The 20,826-nt window shown below is 37.1% G+C and overlaps 1 protein-coding gene across 2 annotated transcripts in view; it reads right to left on the bottom strand.

The window, feature by feature from the left end:
• The window catches only part of SDCCAG8 (SHH signaling and ciliogenesis regulator SDCCAG8), a 282,359-nt gene that overhangs the window by 229,452 nt on the left and 32,081 nt on the right, over positions 1 to 20,826 (bottom strand). For both annotated transcript variants that reach the window (XM_013003961.3, XM_045298104.1), the window contains exons 6-9: positions 18,626 to 18,754; positions 13,763 to 13,827; positions 7,496 to 7,684; positions 1,629 to 1,767 (exon numbers count right to left, since the gene is read on the bottom strand). In XM_013003961.3, coding sequence (XP_012859415.3) covers positions 1,629 to 1,767; positions 7,496 to 7,684; positions 13,763 to 13,827; positions 18,626 to 18,754 — 522 coding nt within the window. The remainder of the gene's footprint in view (positions 1 to 1,628; positions 1,768 to 7,495; positions 7,685 to 13,762; positions 13,828 to 18,625; positions 18,755 to 20,826) is intronic.

Below are 20,826 nucleotides of genomic sequence, written 5' to 3'. Positions count from 1 at the left end.
GGAAAGTTCCTCGTGCAGCAAGAGAGACAGTCAATTGCAAAGAAAGAACTGTGGAGCTGTACTAACAACCACAGAAAGCCCCAAAACCAAACTCACTGCTATGAAGTCAATGCTGATTCAGAGCAACCCCCTGAGGATTTCCAAGATTGAAACCATTTGTTGGAGTATGAAGCCCAGTCCTACTCCAAAGGAGCTGCTGGTGGCTTCGAACTGCCAACCACTTGGATTGCAGCCTTACGCATAACCACTACACCAGCAGGGCGCCTAATAACCACAGAAGAAGTCTAATACTACTCTGCAGAGGAATTCACTCAATAGTTTGATTAAATGAAATGCTTCAACAATGCTTGCTAAGTAACAGTAATAAATACCTGTCAGTTTCACATTCATTGGGAATGGGCAAAGTAGGTAAACTGGAAAAATAAGGGGGAACAAATTTTAGAGTGTTAGTGTGTTAGACAGGGTTCTCTAGAGAGATAAAACCAAATTGCTGATAATTCAATATATTTATTTATAAAGATAATTAGATATATAACAAGAAATGAACTGTTAAATCATATACAGATAAATATATAATACAAGAAAGAAACAGTTAAATTACAAAGCACTACAAATGGCTCAATTCAACTCACTGCCGTGAGAGAGTTGTGAGAGACTAGCAGTCCTTCAAGTCTCTGTCTGATGCCAGATCTTCCTCTATTTATAGAGAGAGCTAGGCTATGTCAGCACAGCAGCCAATCAGAAGGCAGGTCACCAACTGCCAGCCCCCAGCTCCAGCGATCTCTTAAAGGGACCTCAACTTACAGTGACACAGTCCACAGGCGTGGCGTCCCACAGGTAGTGTAGCCTTTAAATTGAGGCACAGGACAAGCAAGGCAGCCGCACACTGGTCCGATGATCAAAGAGCCAGAGACAAGAAAGGCGAGACTCACCAAGCCATTTATCTCTCTGCCCTTCAGTAATCCCACTTGTGTTTATCAGCCAGGCTGGCACAATAAACTATCTCAGTTAGTAAGAAGAGAGTTGAAATATCTTTAGTAGATAGGTATGTATTGATTACCTGTTCTATGCCAGTGTCATGCTAATTTATAGATAACATTCAGTAAAGAGTAGTAGCAACTGAAATTAGGTGTTAAAAACAGAGTCCAATAATGGAAAAACCAAACTCACAGCCTTCAAATCATTCCTGATTCATAAGGACACTCGAGGGCAGGGGAGAACTGTCCCTGTGGGTTTCCAAGACTTAACTCTTAACGGGAGTAGAAAGCCCATCATTCAACCATGGAGTAACTGCTGTCTTTGAACTGCTGACCTTGTGGTTAGCTGTCCAATTTGTAACCACTACATTCAGGGCTCTTTTAAGGATGGCAGGAAGGAGTGAAATTAATGCTGTATCCTCCATCATATACACGTCTCTCAAAGTCCTTTACCATGCTGTACTATCCAGAAGAAAAAGAATCCTTTAAATAGTACATTTGTTTTCACTGAAAAAAAGTCAACATTAACATATTGGTATGCACTATATACCTTTAGAAAAGAGAATTTAGTTCTGGAAAAATAGCTGAAGAATTAGTCAAAGAAAAAGCAGCAATTATGCCATGCCTTTATTTAAGTCTTATTGGACTTGCCTTGGTTTTTTCAAAATTAGCTTCCTCGGTCATTTGCACAGCTTGCTTCACCTGCTCATAAGCACTTGCTTCTCTTTCCTGCACATCTGTCAAGCTGCTCCTTATGGAAACCAGTGCAGACATTAAGTCATCTCTCTCTCTGTGGGCAACAAATGAACATTTGCAAGGAGAAATGATCAAACAATCGTGTACGCATAAGTCAGGAAAAGACGAGCATTAACAGGTATTAGAAGAGCCAGAGAAGGCCCATTCAGCACATAAGAAAGCAAACCCAGAAAGATCCAGTGTCCTTATATGGTGAGAAGCAAGCTGGAGCAGCGAGAACACTCATGGCAGGCCTGCATCTGGGTAGGACAATAATCTATTATAGAAGGGACTGGCACACTCAACAGCTGCAGATGAAAGCCCAGAAAAAAAATGGAAGTTAGTCAAAAAAGAGAGAAGGGGGGTGGGGTAAGGAGCTGGAAAGTTAAAAAGCAGCAAAATAGAAAAGGCAGAAATTAAACCTTAATGTGCAAGTATGAATTTATTCTATTTAAAGAAGGGACTACTAAAGTTTTCTTTACTTTGCTGATTCTCTCTGTCTCTTGTTAACTTGGTCAAAATACATCCTTTCTTTTTCATACTCCTCTACGAGCCTCTATTTTGCCGTTCCTTTCCATTCAATTCTATCCTTCTATTTAGCAACCCATTCTCTTCTTCAATGAGCAGTACTGGTGCACCCTTCAGGTGCCCAGGTCATGCCTATACAACACTCACCATTTAACAAGATTGCATTCCACTGGTTTGCTTGTTGCCTAGCCCTACCCCTTCCTCAGCAATCCTCAGAAGTATCCTAAGCTAACCTATTTATTGGGAGTAGAACTGATCCGAATGCCATCATGCTTTGGTATGTAGCTGGCAAAGAGCTGATTAGTAGTTTCATAAAGCTCTTTTTTGTTGAAAAAACATAATAGATTGCTTCAAATGTTATAAAATTCATGGGAGCATTGGGAGCTCCATTTTATAATTCTCTGATTTGCTTCTGTTTGAAATTGAGAAATATAACATAGTTTAGCTAATTTTATTATAAAGAAAATGATCAAACATAATCAGATATCATTATAAAATGAAAAAGTAAATAAAAGCAATATTAAATTATTCTAGTTATACAAAATAAAGTGGATATCATCAAAATTAAGTATATATCTGCATTTTAAAAAAGCTCTCTACCATAAAAGAATCTACTTTCATCTAGAATATGTAATTTAACTAGGAAAAAAATAAAATTTACTTTTTAAGAGCCTCAAGTCAATATGGGCATTGTCTAGCTACTTTTCTTAAAGCTGTAAAATCTAGTTTAGAGCAAAAATTACTATTCAATGATATTCTTACTTATTGCTGACACTATGCCCTCAATTCCAAACTTCTGATAAAAAGAATTTTTTAAAAAAAGCTCTGTGCTTATAAATATAAAGGTAATATGACCCAGAAGGATTACAATCTAACAAATTTCTTCTTAAAGGAGATTTATATTTAATACACTTAATCTCTTTCTGAGTAGCTTCTTGCCCAGAGTAGTGTCAGCCAGACAGCAGATATTCAGTAAAATCGGTACCAAAAGAACAAATGAAAACAGAATTTGCTACAAGAGGGAAACAGAAGTGGTGATATTACACTTCTTTAACAGATCTGAAATTTTACTACCTAAATCAGAAAAGCCACTAGATTTTTTTGGAATTAGAGTTGAAAATGAGAGAGTTTCATGAGGTACTTGTGGATTAAACATTTTTTCTGAATATCAACTCATCAGCTTCCTACTATTGAACACCATATGACAATTTTTAAAATCCATGTAACTACTAGACTAAACTACTCCCAACTTCTGCAAATACTTTATGAGTACATACATCAGGTAGCCCTCAGACCATCTGAGTAGCTCAGAAGAAAGTCTTTAAAAACATACATGCTTACAGATATAGGTAGCCATTTTGGCAAGTTAAGAGTATACACTTTTTAGTGAGACTTTGGTTTTGCTTTGATTTAATGTATTCTATTTTAAATAGCTAGTACTCTCGAGAAAGGAGCAGCAATAATAGCTCAGGCCTGGCAGATTTGTCCACATTCTTACGGCTGCTGGCTTCTTAATGTGTTTCCTGTTTTCAGCCCCATGCATCTCTCTTGGATCTAACAGCATACTCATTGTCTGACTCTAAGTCCACTGTGCTGCCCCTCAGAAGCAGTCTATTGCAGCCAGCCAGGGTAATAAGGCAGTCCACATGGCCATCCCAGAGCCATGGCTGGGTAAGCCTTTCATAATTTCACAATTTGAAATTGTACAAATACACAAAATGCATCCATGAGTGAGTGAGAGGGCATGCCTTCAACTTCCCATATTCTACAGCAAAAATCCTGTGGTTGCACAACAGTGTCATGTGGCTGTTTTGATGGGTGTGATCAAGGAGTTTTTTGGAGCAAAGCAAGCAAAACAGTTTTACTGCTGCAATATTTTATGATCCAAATGAAAGAGAAGCTAAAGCAGAAAGATGAAGTAAGGACTTTAATATTAGTTCTGGAATGAAAAAGCATGCACTTACACAACACGAGTGAACATGTAATATTTAAGGAATTTAGTTCAATAATAAGAGCAAAGAGAATCAAGAAAGGCCCTGAATAATCAGGACAAAATGTTTAAGATACAGTAGAAAGAGTTGGTCTTATAAGTATGCAATAGGAAAAAAAGTATGTAATAGCTTTATCTTGGTATAGGGACTAAAAGACCTTATGATTTCTATTCCACAATTACTACTATTTTAAAAGACCTTATGATTTCTATTCCACAGTTACTACTATTTTAAAGTATTAGTAAGAATTTTTTAATTAATTATGTTTTTACTAAGCATAGTTAATAAGCATTATCATGATTGTTTTTAAGAATGTATAGAAAGCTGACTACACATTTTCCTGTTCCTCATTTCTGGGAATTTCTTAAACAATCTTTCAAAACCAACTATAAACACTACAATAATCCATCTCAAGATCTCAAGCTGGACTAAGGTACCAGAGAGTACACAACAATAACTTCTCATTTTTGAGAAGTGCCCTGAAACATCTCCAAGGTATTATGTACTACAGAGAGAACTTTGAACATTTTAAGGTATTATGAACATTAAGAAAACTGCTTTTTTTACCTACCTCATGGCATACTAAGGCCTGAGTGAAAAATGGAAATTCAGAACACCATGAAGACATCAATATCAATTTTAAAATGCATCCAATGTTGTCAATAGTTGCTATACATATTCTCCAAAAATTCCCTAATGTTCTAGCCAAAGACCATAAAGATAGGGTGATCTTATCTCCAAGTCCGACCTGATGCCTTTCTTGTCAGCTGTACTATTCATTCTCATGTGGTACATTACTACCAGAAACCAAACCCGCTGCCATCAGTAAATTCCTATTCATAGCATCCCTGTGTAGTTTCCAGGACTGTAAATCTCTAAGGGAGCAGAGAGCCTCTCTTACTCCCATGAGCTACAGTGGGTTTGAAAGGAGTTTCAACTGGTGGTGTCATAATACCACACTTTCAACATTGGTCAGGAAACTCTTCTGATTTTCCTACTAAGGTTTTGGTTTTTGTTCTAATTCCATACAGATGTAGTACAGGAAATGCTATAACAACAGCTTCCTGAGGGGATCAGACTTCTAATTCCACATAAAAGAGAGGGAAACCTAAAATGTATTGGCTACTCTCCAAAGTCAGTACAGCACTCAATAGTCAACATTTTACATCAATAAGCTAACAGGATACACCATCGGAGGCTGAGTCATAGAGTCAGAAATTTCCACAGGAAAAAAATAGAAACATTTCTCTGCATTTGGTTATTAGTGAAGAACATGAAACAATGATATACTTACTGACAGGCAGAGCATTAACTTAAGTAGGTTACTTTAAGAGGCTAAGAGCACAAATTTAGTATAACTGAGAAAGAATCTAATTTCTTAATGACTACCAGATCTAGAATCAACACAAATATTTCAGCTTAAAAAACTAAAATATTTTTCTCATTATCTTTACAGGGATTTTTAAAAGGTACTATTACAAATGTTTGAAAAAAGAAAGAAAAAAGAAAATGTAAACAAAATTTGTTTTATTTCTTGGTTGGTTTCGTTAAACTAACTAGTATTAAACTTATTCCTTTTCATTTATGTGATTTTAAATAAGCTTTTGCTTTTTAACGTAATTTTCATTATGTTATCTTCATAAAATTGATTACCAATAGAGTTAAGGATCTATTTGATTCATACTTTGAATTCTAATATCTTCTTCCACTTCTTAGTGGTAACCACAGTTAAATATTTGGCATTAAGCCTTTTACATCTTTGTTTATGCATTTCTATGTATAGGTATGAGCCTACAGAAAATTCGTTGCATGATTGTGTGTGGACATCTTTCTTTTTTTCATGAAATGTGGAACAAAACACAAAATCATAAAATAGACAAGGCCTACAGGTCAGTATAGAGACAGGTGGGACCCCTGAGACCAAAGTTCTTAGTCAATCTTCAGGTGAGGATCTGAACTCACCCTGTTATTGAATAATCACCATTTAAGATCAAAGGGCAGCATTTACCCCCTAACAAAGTAAAGGAGGTTAGAAAACAAAGAAGAATGGAAATAGAAAAAAAAGAGAGAGAAGAGGGATAAATGGTGGTATTTTGAAAAGACTGCAATAGATTCAACAAAATGTGTATGAATGTACAAATTGTTGAATGTGAAATGGATGAGCTATTCAATAAACAAACCTTTACCTAAATCACAATAAAATGTTTATAAACAAATGCCCCTTTAGCCATCTTGACTTGTTTTACCTTGTTGTTTTATTCTTTCAACAGTAAGTATTGGAGAATACTCCATAGTAGTACATATAAATCAACCTTCTTCTAACTTTTTGCCTATTTGCTGGCTGTTTTTCTCTATGTAAAGTATTCCATAGTTTGACTAACTCATGTTTAGCTATTCTACTCTGAAGGATATTTAGACTGTTCACATTACAAACAATGCTACTATAAATGCCCATCATACACATGCCTGAGTTACTTTTCTAGGATATCTTGAAAGGTGAAAAGCATGATTTAAATATTGTTGGATGACACTAACTTGCCTTCCAAAGTGACTACAACCACCAGAATATGAAGCCAGCCACTTACTCATGATCTTACCAACTTTTGTTCCTATCATTCTTTTTCCATGGTTGTCCACCAGGTGTTGTTTTACCTTCTAATTGTACTTTCTTCGAGAGTCACAAACTGAATTCCTTTCCCTATTTACTAATGAAGAGTCACAAAATGAACACCCTCCTCTTTTATTAGGTAAGTTCTACTCCCTACGGCCTGTGAAACAGAGAGTTGCTTGTGGATGGCACAGCTGGTGCTCAAGTTCACAGGATTGGATGTTCAAACCATTTAGCAATGCCATGGAAGAAAGAGCTAGCAATCTGCTACCAAAAGGTCACAACCGTGAAAAGCCGAAAGAGCAGAATCCTCTATAGCATTTTGCTCTTGGACAGCCATGAGTTGGGAGTCAACTTGACAGCAACAAGTTTGGTTTGGGTTTAGTTGTGTTTTTTGTTTGAAAGGAAATTCTTCATACAAAAAACCCAAAGAAGTTCAGTTGCTCGTCCAAAGTGACAAGCCTACCTAGGGTTCACAGAACCCACCTACTCTTGACGTCAGCAAAGCTATACAATGAAGGAAATTTACAAAATCCATTTTATTTGAAGCTTAATTAAATCTGATTTAACATAGTGATTAAAGCAGAACACAATGTCCATTTTAAAGACACAAGTTTCCATGTTGCCAAAGAGTCCATGTGTAGAAGCATACTTACTTGGTCAGTCTTTCAATGGTCTGTATGTGAACATTATTATGGGTTTGGGAAAGAACAGCTTCATGCTGAGCACATTTCAAACAAAGCCCACCAACACGATTAGAAACATTAGCAGCAAGAAGACTCTCTTTATGCTTTAGTCGCTCCTGAAGATCTTCACATTTTTTCTGATATTCAGCTAGGTCTTTCCTAAAAAGAGGGAAAATGTAGAATATCATTTTTAATAAATGGCCACATAAAACTCCACTGCTTTTAAGTGTATCACCATCATAGTGATAATTACTACTATTACCACTCATGAGATAAGCAAGGTGATGTACATATAATAATTGATTCGTACTGCAATCTTGAGAAATAGGTGTGGAATTGTTGAATATATATACTTTTTGATGCACTGAAGAAAATGATATTCAGATATAATTGGTCCAAGTTCTTTTTTTTTGATTGAAAAGTTGATTTATTTGATTAAATCAGAAATAACTCAAAGAAATAGCATATGTGAGACAGTGAGAAGTGAGAAGGCTAAAAGTCTCCTTAGTGATTTAAAGTCCTGGAAAATTAATTTATAAGTATAAATTCTGGGTCTCAGAACCAATTATTTGATTTACCATTATTTCTTATGTAAAGATATATTTAGTTCTTGACCTTTTCAGTGTTTGACACAGATTTAGAATGAATTGAGTTTGACAACTGAGAGTTATCATTGTACAGAGTTGTAGATTGGATTTATTTATTTATTTTTATTCTTTTTTTAAATTTTTATTTTATTGAGGGCTCTTACAGCTCTTACCAGAATCCATACATATTTTATTGGGGGCTCTTACAGCCCTTATCACAATCCATACATATATGCATACATTAGTACATAAGTTGCCATCATCCTTTTCAAAACAATTTCTATGTTGAGCCCTTGGTATCAGCTCATTTTTTCCCCACAATCCCCAGTGAACCCTTGATAATTTATAAAACTTTTTTCCCATGTCTTACACCAACCGCTGTCTCCCTTCACTCACTTTTCTGTGGAGGGGGCCATGCATCAATCATTGTGATGGTTCCCCTTTTCTCCTCTACCGCCGTTTCCCTTACCCTCCGAGTTTCACTACTCCCCTTATTGGTCCTGAGGGGTTTATCTGTTCTGGATTCCCTGTGTTGTGAGCTCTTAGCTGTACCAGTGTACATGTTCTGGTCTAGCCAGATCTGTAAGGTAGAATTGGGGTCTTGGTAGTGGGGGGGTGGGGAGCATTAAAGAACTAGAGGAAATCTGTGTGCTTCGTCGGTGCTATACTGCACCCTGACTGGCTCGTCTCTTCCTTGTGGCCCTTCTGACAGGGGGTGTCCAACTGACTATGGATGGGCTTTGTTTCTCCACTCTGCCCTCCCCTCATTCACACTGAGATGATTTTGTTTTGGCTTTGGGGCCTTTGATGCCTGATACCTGAACCCATCGATAACTTGTGATCGCACAGGCTGGTGTGCTTCTTCCATGTGAGCTTTGTTGCTTCTCAGCTAGATAGCCGCTTGTTTATCTTCAAGTCTTTAAGATCTCAGATGCTATATCTTTGATAGGTGCATATCATCAGCTTTCTTCACCACATTAGCTTATGCACCCATTTTGTCTTCAGCAATCATGTCAGGGAATAGCCCAAGTTCTTATAAGGATTTAATACAGATTGGTCTACATCGGATACTGGATCTCTTCCCATAGGTTCCCACCTCTGTTCCATTAAACAAACAAACAAAAAATCCTCATGTCATTGTCAAGTCAATATCAATCATAGTCACTCAATAGGACAGGGCAGAACTACTCCTGTGGGTTTTCAAGATTGTAACTCTTTATGAAAGTAGAAAGCCCTGGAGAAGGTATAATATAGCATCCTTGATATAAGGGAAATGCCCTATTTCAAATACAAACACCTTTAAGTACAATTTGTAGAGAATAAACAATCACCGTAAAGATCATAAATTTTTCTCTATGACTAATCTATTATTGCTCATTTTTTTTCAAGGGCTGCAATCCACAAGGGTCAGCGGTTTGAAACCACCAGCCTGCTCCACAGGACAAAGATGAGGCTTTCTAGTCCTGTAAAGATTCACAGCCCACAGGGACAGTTCTACCGTGGTCTATAGAGAGGCTATGAGTCACCATGGACTCAATGGTTACAAGGCTTTGTTTTTGTTTCCTCAGCAAAGCTTTATTAACGTCAAATTGGGCAGTGGAGTTTTCTTGCCTAACCTCTTTTTTTTTAAATGTATTTACCTTTATTCCAACTAACTTCTTTTTCAACAGTTTGGCACATGATTTACATATCAAACAATTGAGTAGTTCAATTGTTCAATCATATCTTTGTGTATATTTTAAAAGCAAACTGATTTCCTGAGCTCAAATATGAGAAAATTAACTCTAAATTCCTAAATTGCTACAAGCAGACACTTTACTCCAGCTTAGGGGCTCACTGGTTCACTAAGTTCAACATGTCTAGTACTCTCAGGGACCCATAGCTACCCTAACTTGCTCACTATCTTAGAGGAGACACCAAAATCCCAGGCACCTAGCTGTCGTACATGTCTGCAATACCTGGGATTTGGAAGACTGTCTGGCAGCACGAGGAAGATGGAAAAGACCCAAAGACAACTCCGGTTTTGTTTTTCCCTTGGGGGGCACGGGGTGGGGTGGAGTAAATCTGACTAGAGTCTAAGGTTAGGAGGAGGGAGGGGATGGGTAGAGGCAGGGGAAGGTTAGGTGCTGTGCCCAAGATAAACTCTCTAACATAATAAGCGTTCTTTAAAGTAACACATAGAGGAAGTCTGACTTTCAAAAAAGCCTAGTTCACTACAAATTGTTTTGTTTTTTATGTAAAGATGGCATATTTGAGTTGTGAAGAAGACTAAATATGTCACATACACATTGGTACAATGATCTAGAAACACAATTAATTCGAAAACTGAAGAATTAAATTGCAAAAGAAATCAAATCATACTCAAGGTGAATAGTAGGGGGCATGGAGTGGAGACCCAGTACCCATCTGTAGACAATTGGACAACCCCCTAGAGAGGGGTCACAGGGAAGAAATGAGCCAGTCAGGGTGCACTATAGCACCGATGAAAACACAAACTTTCCTCTAGTTCTTTGGTGCTTCCTTCCCCCCACTATCATGACCTCAATTCTACCTTACAAATTGGATTAGACCAGAACATACACACTGCTACAGACAAGAGCCCGTAACACAGGGAATCCAGGATAGATACACCCCCCAGGGTCAACAATGAGAATAGAGATACCAGGAGGATTAGGGCAGGCTGGAGAGAGAAAGAGGGAATCCATCACAAGGATCAACCTACAATCCCCTCTCAGGGGGACGAACAATGGAAAAGTGTAAGATATGAAAATAATAATCTATAACTTACCAAGAGTTCATGAGGGAAGGAGGGTGGGGGAGGGAGGGGAAAAATGAGGAGCTGATATCAAGGGTAAAGTGGGAAGAGAATGCTTTAAAAATGATGATGGCAGCATATGTGCAAATGTGCTTGACACACTGGATGAATGCATGGATTGTGATAAGAGATGTAAGAGCCCATAATAAAAGTATTTAATAAAAATTTTTAAAATATATACATATAAAGATAAACTCAAGAAAGTAAACATTAGACCACTTATAAAATAGTACATAACTTGTCAATATTTAAAATAATCTTTAAGTCCTCCCTCAACGCAAGAACACTTTGTTCTAATAATCTGGCATTCTGTGATCCTTACCTTTCTGACACAATTGCTGAAGACAAACTGGGTGCATAAGCTAATGTGGTGAAGAAAACTAATGGTGCCTGGCTGTTACAAGATACAGCATCTGTGGTCTTAAAGGCTTTAAGTTAAACGAGCGGCCATCTAGCAGGGAAGCAACAAAGCCCACATGGAAGAAGCACACCAACCCGTGTGATCATGAGATTTCGATGGGATCAGGTATCAGGCATCAGAAGACCCAAAACAAACAACCATTTTGAAACCAACGATGGGGTTGGTCGGAATGAAGACTCAAAGCCCATCCGTAGACAACTAGTCACCCCCTCACAGAAAGATCACAAGGAAGAGGAAGAGCCAGCCAGGGTACAGTATAGTACTGAGGAAACACACAACAATCCTCTAGTTCTATAATGCTTCCTTCCCCGCCATGATCATGACCCTAGTTCCATCTTACAAATCTAGCTATACCAGAGCACTAGTCTAGACAGAACACTGGTATAGATAAGAGCTCTTGACACACAGAATCCAGGACAGATAAACTCCTCAGGACCAATCATAAGAATAGCAATAACATGAGGGCAGGGGGAAGATGGGGGGAGAAGGGGGAGAAAGGGGGAACCAATCACAACGATCAACATACAACCCCCCTCTCCCCAGGGGTACAAACAACAGAAACGTTGGTGAAGGAAGACAGCAGATGGTGTAAAACAAGAAAATAAAAATAATTTATAAATTATCACAAGTTCACAAGGGTGGGAGAGTAGGGGAGGGAGGGGGAAAAAGAGGAGCTCAAGTAGAAAGAAAATGTTTTGGAAATAATAATGGTAACTGTGTTATTCTGGGTAGACTAGAGAAACAAATCCATGGACACACATATGTGTATAAGAAAGAGATCTATATATAGGAGCAACTCAACATTGAGAAAACATCCCAGCCCAGTCCAGATCAAGTCCCTAAGTCCAATATTAGCCCATGTGTCCGATACCAATCTATATAGTCCTCTTCAGACTCATAAGATACATGCAATGGCGCTGAATGTAGAAGAAGGCCAGTGGGTACAAAGTCTTTAGATCCAGTGTCATTGGAAACATGTCAGTGCTGGCAGGGGTCTCTGCATGGCTTCTCCAGCACTCAGGGCTGCATCAGGGTGGATCCATGTGTCTTGTCAGCTGCTATGTCTCCCAGGGTGTGAGCAGAGAGTCTCCCACTTCCAAGGAGGAAATACTAGAATTCCCAGAATCCTTAGGGGAAGGCTATGCCCACACACACACGCCTCATTGGCTATGACCTGATTGACAGCCTAAACGTGACCCCTACACGCTTAATCTTTAAATTGACAATTACATATATATTACTACCACAGCAACATATGTACAAATGTGCTTGATACAATTGATGTGTGGATTGTTATAAGAGTTGTAAGAGCCCCAATAAAATTATTTATTAAAATAAATAAATAGATAAAATCATCTTTAACAAAGAAAATAGTTAACTATTTTTCTCGTTTTAAATATAATAAATCATTATTAATTAAACTACAACATATAGGTCTTATTTGGATTTTGAAAACATTAAAATATGTGAAAATTAATCATGTATACTCAAATTCATCGTGTATGTATTCAAATTATTGTAGTATTATAATTTTAAAATTAAAATTATATGTACTCTACAAATAGCTATTTCTATAAGGTTAGCTAATAATTCTTTTTTATTAATAATTCTTATTTTAAAAAGAAAATACAAATATTTCAAAACTGAGGAAGGATGAGGCTTATGGCTTAGCTCATGGTTCTCTGAAATAGAATCTGAAAAAGAACTTCATAATTCTAGGGCTCTATATCCTATAATGATGTATTTCATTGGACGAACTTGCTATAAAAGACCCACTTAAAATGATGAAGAGCAAGGATGTTATTTTGAGGTCTAAGGTAGACCTGACTGAATCCATGGTATTTTCAATCGCCTCATATACATGTGAAAGTTGGACAAAGAATAAGGAATATTGCAGAAGAAATGATGAATTTCAATTATGCTGTTTGTGAACTATATATAAAGTACCTTGCATTGCCCTGAGAGCAAATAACTGAGCAATAACTTGGAAGAAGTATCATCAGAATGCTCTTTAGAAGAAAGGGAGGCGAGACTTTGTCTCATGTTCTTTGGACTTGTCATCAAGAGAGACCAGCCCTTGGGGAAGGGTATTATGCTTTGTCGAGGGAGAGACCAGTGAAAGAGAGGAAGACCCTTGAGGAGAGACTGCCTTAGGGCTGCAGGACGGGCTCCAACATAAAGAACACCGGTGAGGCTGGCACAAGGGCAGGCACTGCGTTGTTTTGTTGCTCACAGAGTGGCTATGAGTTGGAACCTAACAATAGCAACAACATGTCCAATAATCTGCGGAAAAGATTATATTGCATGTTATATGAAATACTGTAAAATATTCTGATATTGAGTACAAATTGCATGTCAATAAATATTTAAACATAAGATTTTAGTATGACTTTAAACGGATGATTTCACTTTACCTTAATGAAATCATTTGAGATTCCAGGATTTCATACTTGTCCATATAAGTAAGTTTGAGTCTTTCCTTTAGAAAAGAAAAAAAAAATATTATAATTCCCCGTGTGCTGTGTTTTATAATCAAATTTCTATCATTAACATTAAAGTTGGTATTTTTTTTCCTTTTTACCCAAGAGGAGGGAAAATATATCCTTTAAATACAGACTTTTCCAAATCCAACCAAAATGTTCAATTTTTCTTAGGTAAATACAAAGGTGTAAAAATGACCCTTACAGATGGCAACTGGAAACACAGGGAATCCAGGACAGATGACCCCTTCAGGACAAGTGGTGAGAGTGGCAATGCCTGGAGGGTGGAGGGAATGTGGGATAGAAAGGGGGAACCGATTACAAGAACTTACGTATAGCCTCCTCCCTGGGGGATGGACAGAAGAGAAGAGGGCGGGGGGAGACGTCAGACAGTGTAACGTGTGTAACGTTAACAAAAATTAACATAATTGTGAATTATGGAGGGTTCATGAGGGAGGGGGGCGTGGGGAGGAAGGAAAAAATGGGCAGCTGCTATTAGGGGCTAGAGTAGAAGACAAATGTTTTGAGAAAGATGAGGGCAGTGAATGTACATATGTGCTTGACACAACGGATGTATGTATGGATTGTGAGAAGAATTGTAAGAGCCCCCAATAAAATAATTTTTTTAATGACCATAAATGGTAGGGGTGGGAGGGTTTACAAAACTGCATTGATCAAATTTTACCACTCAAAGGAAATACTCAATTATAATTTTTAAGCTTCACAAGGGTAAGGCTCAGATTTTACATATATATTGTGTCTACTGTATTTTAACACAAAATAAATATGTGCTAGATAAATTATTTATTATAAATATTTATTATAAGCATATATATTAGGAAGGAATAGAAAGATAATTAATTTCAAATACAAATCAATCCTCTACTGTGATCTGTTGTTAACTAATGTTGAGTGGAAATTTCATTCACCTAAAAAGCCTTTATCTTGTCTTAAAACAAGCAGCATCTAAGATAGATGCCAGCTAAGTCCACAGAGAAGGAGCATACCAGCCCATGTGATCCAAGGATTGTAAAAAATAAACTACGAAATCAGAGAGTGGAATTGTATTAGAGCGTAAATTCTCAGCACCCGGTTTACAGAAGGGTGACAGTCTAAGCCCAAATCCATTTGCAGAGTTTCCACTGAATCTTCTCAGACCACTGACCAGGGATGTGGCTAGTCATGCCCTCAGACAGAGAGCATTTGAAAGTGGATTCCTGGAAAAGTAGGTTAAACTTTGATATACAATCATTTGTTATCTTAGACCTGTTTTCTAGTTTGTACTAGTATCTATTATCTTCTGCTTTTTCTTGGATTAAGGTTTTTCTGTGCTTTATTTTGTTGTGGTGGTTACTGGGGCTTTGGGGTATGATTTTCTGTACCTGAAACCCAGCAGAGTCAATCCACAGAAATAGTAACTAGATTGATAGTCATTTAGAGTTATGACAGAGCCAATAATGAGGGGTGCAAAGATTAAGAAAATGTTCTAAAATTGATTGTGATGATGATTGTATTTTTTAATATATTTAAACCATTGAATTGTATGGTACATGAATTATATGCCAATAAAACTGTTTATAATAGACCTCAAGATAAATAATCTAATTTTAAAATGGGAATAAGACATAAACATATTCTTTTCAAAAAGAAAGATAAAATAAAACAGGGAGAGAGGGTGGGAGGAAGGGAGATAAAACTATCATAAGTGTTAAGGTAAGTCCCATATTAGGATAATACATTAATAGTATACAAAACCAACAAAGATCTTTTATCTAAAATACGAGGGGGTATACAAAAAGTCCCAGAAAACCTTGTTAAAATTTTTTTACAAAACAACCTCATCACCTTCAAAGTACGTTCCTTTACTTTTAATACATTTGTCAATCCTATTCCATTTTTGTAAAGTTTTCAAACTCTTCTATTTAGATGGCTGACAGCACCTCCCACGTTTTTTTCTCTATTTCTTCTATGTCATCAAATCACTGTCCTTTCATGTTCCTCTTCATTTTCAGAAACAAAAATAAGTTGCACGGAGCAAGGTCAGAAGAATAAGGTGCATGGGGCAAGAGAGGCATGCTGATTTTTGCCGAAAACTGGCGCACTGAGATGGCTGTGTGACCAGGGCATTGTTGTGGAAGCAAAACCAGTCCCACATCTGCCACAAATCAGGCCTTTATCGTCTCACACTGTTTTGCAATCTTTCCAGAACCTCTAAATAGAAAGCTTGATTAATAGTCTGACCTGGTGGAATGAACTCCAAATGCACTATCCCCCTCACATCAAAAAGAAAAGGAGTGTAGTCTTGATCTTTGATTTCACTTGAGGAGCTTTTTTGGAGGTGAGGTGACAATGGTGTCTTGCACTGGCTTGATTAATGTTTGCTTTCAAGGTCGTAAGAATAGCACCATGTCTCCTGGGTTGCTTCGGAGCAATTATTTCAAAGCACAGCGTGCTTCCACTTCTTGCTCTTTTTCCTAGTCAGACAGAACCCAAGGCACAAATTTCAAAATGACCCTTCTCATTCCCTAATCTTCTGTAAAATTCGCTGAAGCAAACTCCAAAATAGTCCAGATAATATTCCCATATCTTCAATGTCCATCATCGGTCTTTGAGCATGAGTGCACGAATTTTGTCGACATTGTCCTCTGTTTGGGAAGTTGATGGGCATCCAGAATGAGGTTTATCTCCATTTCACCGTTTTGAAACGAGAAAACCACTCTTCCACTTGAGCTTTTCACATAGTGCTGTCCTTATAAGCTGTGTTCACATCACAACAGGTTTCCTGAGCAGGAAACAAAATTTCACATCTACATGCTGTTCTCTTGAATTGGCTATCACAAAAAATGAGATTCAAATGAAACTAATTTTATAAAAAAATTCTCTGAACAGAGAGAACCTTCCCAGGCAATGCCACTGGGTGCACTAAGTCAGAGGGAATTGCTCAATGCATAATATGAAAGCTCCACCCACTGGAACTTTTTTCTGTTTTTTTGCTACCCCCTTGTATATAAAGAACCCTAATAACAGGATAATTCAATAAAAATTAATTAACAGGATATGGGAACAGACATCTCACAATGGAGGATATCAAATGCCCACTAAGTATATTAAAAACCACCCTAGCAATGAAGGAAATGTAAAATATAAAACTTTATGAGATAGCATTGCAGGTAAAGAAGAAAAACCGAAAATACTATGTTTTGACAAGAATGTAGAACAATGGTATCATTCATATGCTGCTGTAACAGTTAAAAATCATAAAATGACCTTGGCAATGCCAGCTATTATCCATTCAAGTTGAACGTAAATGTATCCTAATATGAAAAATCCATTGTGAATGTGCATAATACACACCAATACAAATTGTTCATAGATGTAATATTCACAATAATCTCAAGTTGGAAACAATAGTAGACTGGATACATAATTGGTCCAGTTGTGAGGATTTTTGTTTTCTTTTTGAGTTGTAATGCATACCGAGATTGTTAAATAGAGGTGGTGTAATTGAGTAACAGTGAACAGAGCAAAGTCAGGAGGAGTAATGAATATGCTATTTAATTTTTAATATAAATGAAACCAGACACCTAAGGTTTCAGTTTAACTTAGTTTTGCTGTTGCTGCTGCTGCTTTTAATAAAAAATGTGTCTGCTATTTATTTAGAGTAATCTGAACTCTTATATATAATGAGTGTAGAGCACAGACTCCTAACAAGCAATGCTATTTGTTAAAATCATTAATACCATTCTATATGGTGAAATGGTTAAGAACTCAGCTGCTACCTGTAAAGGTCAGCAGTTTGAACCCACCAGCTGCTCTGTGGAAGAAAGATGCAGAAGTCTGCTTCTATAAAGCCTTACAGCCTTGAAAATCCTCTGGGCTAGTTCTATAGGATCTCTGTAAATTGAAATGGACTATGAGAAACTGTTTTATTTTTATGGGTAACATTTAATATATCTATCATTGCCATCATATCGATTCCAACTCACAGCCACCCTATAGGACAGAGTATAACTGCCCTTGTGGATTTCTGAGGTTGTAAATAATTCTAGCCTGTGCTATAGGAATGCTGTGAGTTGGCATTGACCTGTTGGCAGCAAGTTTGGGGTTTGTTTGTTTGTTAACTCTTTACGGGAGCAGAAAACCTCCTCTTTCTCCCATAGAATTGCTGGTACTTTTAAACTCGAACCATGAAGTCAGCAACCCAATTCATAACTCACTACGCAACCAGGGTTCCTTAGTGAACCAAATTACTCACTTTAGTGATGCTTGCATTTATAATTTTAATTCATCCCTGCCCCCCATGTATAATGTTCTATTTTACTGTCACTGAAAAGAGAGTTTTATGTGTTCCAAAATTTGTATCTTTAAAAATAGATCTCAGCATACTGAGTTAAGAGTATCTGGCAAGTACATTCTCATGAGGTTATGTTAGTAATCATTTGAATCTTAAAATTCAGTCCTCTTCCTCTGACTTAAAAAAGCTGCTGATGGCCTAGCTTCCCACGTGAGTTTTCCTACATACATAGAAAGCAAGACAGCCAAGAGAGCCAAGACAACCTATAAGCTTGGTAGTTATACTTTCCTCTAAATTGTAACTCTGCCTTGTTTTATAAAATAAAGTGCTTTTATCTCATATTTACTAAACACTTGTGTTGAAACCATCCTTATGTTTGAGGGTAAAAATACAATTTTTCACAAACTGTAGTATCTATATTTCGGTCACTAAACACTTAAAGAGGTAACACAGAAATGGTAAATCCAATGCAAACGTGTAAGTGAGAAGCAGCCAACACTCACCAGTTCTAGTTTCCATTTTTCAGCCTCAGCTTTGACCCAATCTGTTTTGTCATGGGACAATGGTCTCTTTGCAGCTTCATCCACCCCAGAACCTTCGCCTGGTATAATCCAAGAATTCTGCATAGTTCCCTAAAATAAAATGTGCCACTTATTGCAATTGCTATCCAATTTAATATAAACCTGCATGCTTTACAACTGGAATGCTGCTATCTACCTAAGAGGAAAGGAAAAGAAAACCATATGCCTCTAAATGTTCAAGAACTGAGCATGGGTGCTCAAAAGCATATGCCTAGCAGTACAGAATCATTTTATATCTTTAGACTGTTAGGATGCTATTCAATAAAAGGTATTACAAGTTAAATACCTGTAGCTACATACAATCATATAAATGAGTAATGCAATCATATAAATGAGTAATGAAGGCTAGAGATAAGTATCCTCATCCAAAGAACAGAATAATTATTCTTTACTCTTCTAATGTACACTCTTGAAAGCACTCTCTTGATTGTTCCGGCATCTTTCCTCATTTCCAAGAGGACTGAATACTACTACTACTAATTGTTAACATATGTAGAATTTATTGCATGTCAGACATAATTTTATGTGCTTTGTTTATATTAACTCATTTAATCATTTCAACAATCCTACAAGTGAGGTTCTATTATTATTTCCAATTTCTAGATCAGGAAACTAAGCCACACAGTGATTTGGTAAAGATGTAGAAAAAAGTTCTTAGTTTCTTGAAAGAATACACACGAAAAATTTTCTAGTAATTAGCATATTTGTAATAACTTTTTGAGAAAAGTCCTCCATGAAGGAAAAATCTATAGGAAGGAAACGGAATTTAAGAGTGAAGATAGACATGACATATAACATAATTCTAATGGTTAAAGGTTTTTGCTTTTGTTTCTTAAAGAATCTGCTCACTCCTTCAACTTCAATGTCAAAAACTCAGCCAAAAGCTAAATCATGTAGTCAACCATCCAATTCCAAGGCTTAAGTGAAGGGCAACAACGACAAGACTTTCCTCTACTCTGCTGGTAGTACACTTCTATCCCCTGGCAAACAAAGATGATTTCATTCAGTATTGACAAGCTTTTCCTCATTTATGCACACAGATGGTATTAGAAGCCAGAAGGATGGATGTAAAGAATTGGATATTCCTAGGTTTGACTCCTTCCTTAATTTGCCTTTCTCTACCTTTGTGACATTAGACCAGTTATTTAGATTACTTAACCTCTGTGTACATTAACTTAATCATCTGATAAAGATATCTGCCTCTCATGGCTATTGTGAAAATTTAGAGATAAGATAGACAAAGCATAAAGACAGTGCCTGGAACATTATAACCATCAACAATAGTCATCTGTAGATGTTCATTATTACTACATAACTTTCTAAAGAATGCATTATGATTTATGTTACTTGGGATTTATATTCAAATAAGTTCATTGATTTAACAAGTTCTCACATCAACATAGTTGACTCATTAACAAGTATCTTAAAAAAAGCAAACAGGACTCTGCTGCTGTAATGGGTTACAGTTTGGACCACTAATGACAAGGGTGGTGGTTCAAATGCACAAGCTGCTCCACAGAACAATGGTGAGGTTTTCTACTTCTGTCTAGATTCACAGCCCACATGGGCAGTTCTACTGTTTTACAAGGTCACTATGAGTTGAAACTGACTTGATGGCAATGACTTGAGGAAAAAAAGTAAACTATCTATTGATTTAGTTAAGGTATCTAAAAAGTTTTATTCAAGTTAAACTCCAAGGTCTATGTTTTCGTTCAACGACATAAGTCATACGTGGGCACAACAGCTCTGAAAGTGACAGGGAAACCCCTTAAAGCGAGTCTTCAGATCATGACCCAGTGAGACACACCGCGCTGTCTGTCTAGAACACAGATTTGAGAAGCCGAATGACACAGAGACACGTGACGATCTTGAAACCCTAAACATAAAATGAAAAGTTGAACAATTAGATCAAACACTTATTGGAAGAAGAAACGGAACAAAAATAGCAACAACAACAACAACAACAACAATTTAAGAGTGGTATGGAATGGAGGTGCCTTGCCAGCTTGCCTGGCACTGTGTGGCCATATTAGTAAAAGTCAACAGCAGTTCTGTGTGAGGAGTGCAGGAAGGCTGCTTCACAAATTCCCTAATAAGACAAAGACACCATGTAAACAAACCCA

This window comes from Echinops telfairi, unplaced genomic scaffold (assembly GCF_000313985.2).
Source record: "Echinops telfairi isolate 266 unplaced genomic scaffold, ASM31398v2 ScPeMD7_7424;HRSCAF=8462, whole genome shotgun sequence".
Taxonomy (NCBI): Eukaryota; Metazoa; Chordata; class Mammalia; order Afrosoricida; family Tenrecidae; genus Echinops; species Echinops telfairi.
The sequence above is the reverse complement of the archived record's forward strand: the minus strand, read 5'-3'. Positions and strand labels throughout refer to the sequence as shown.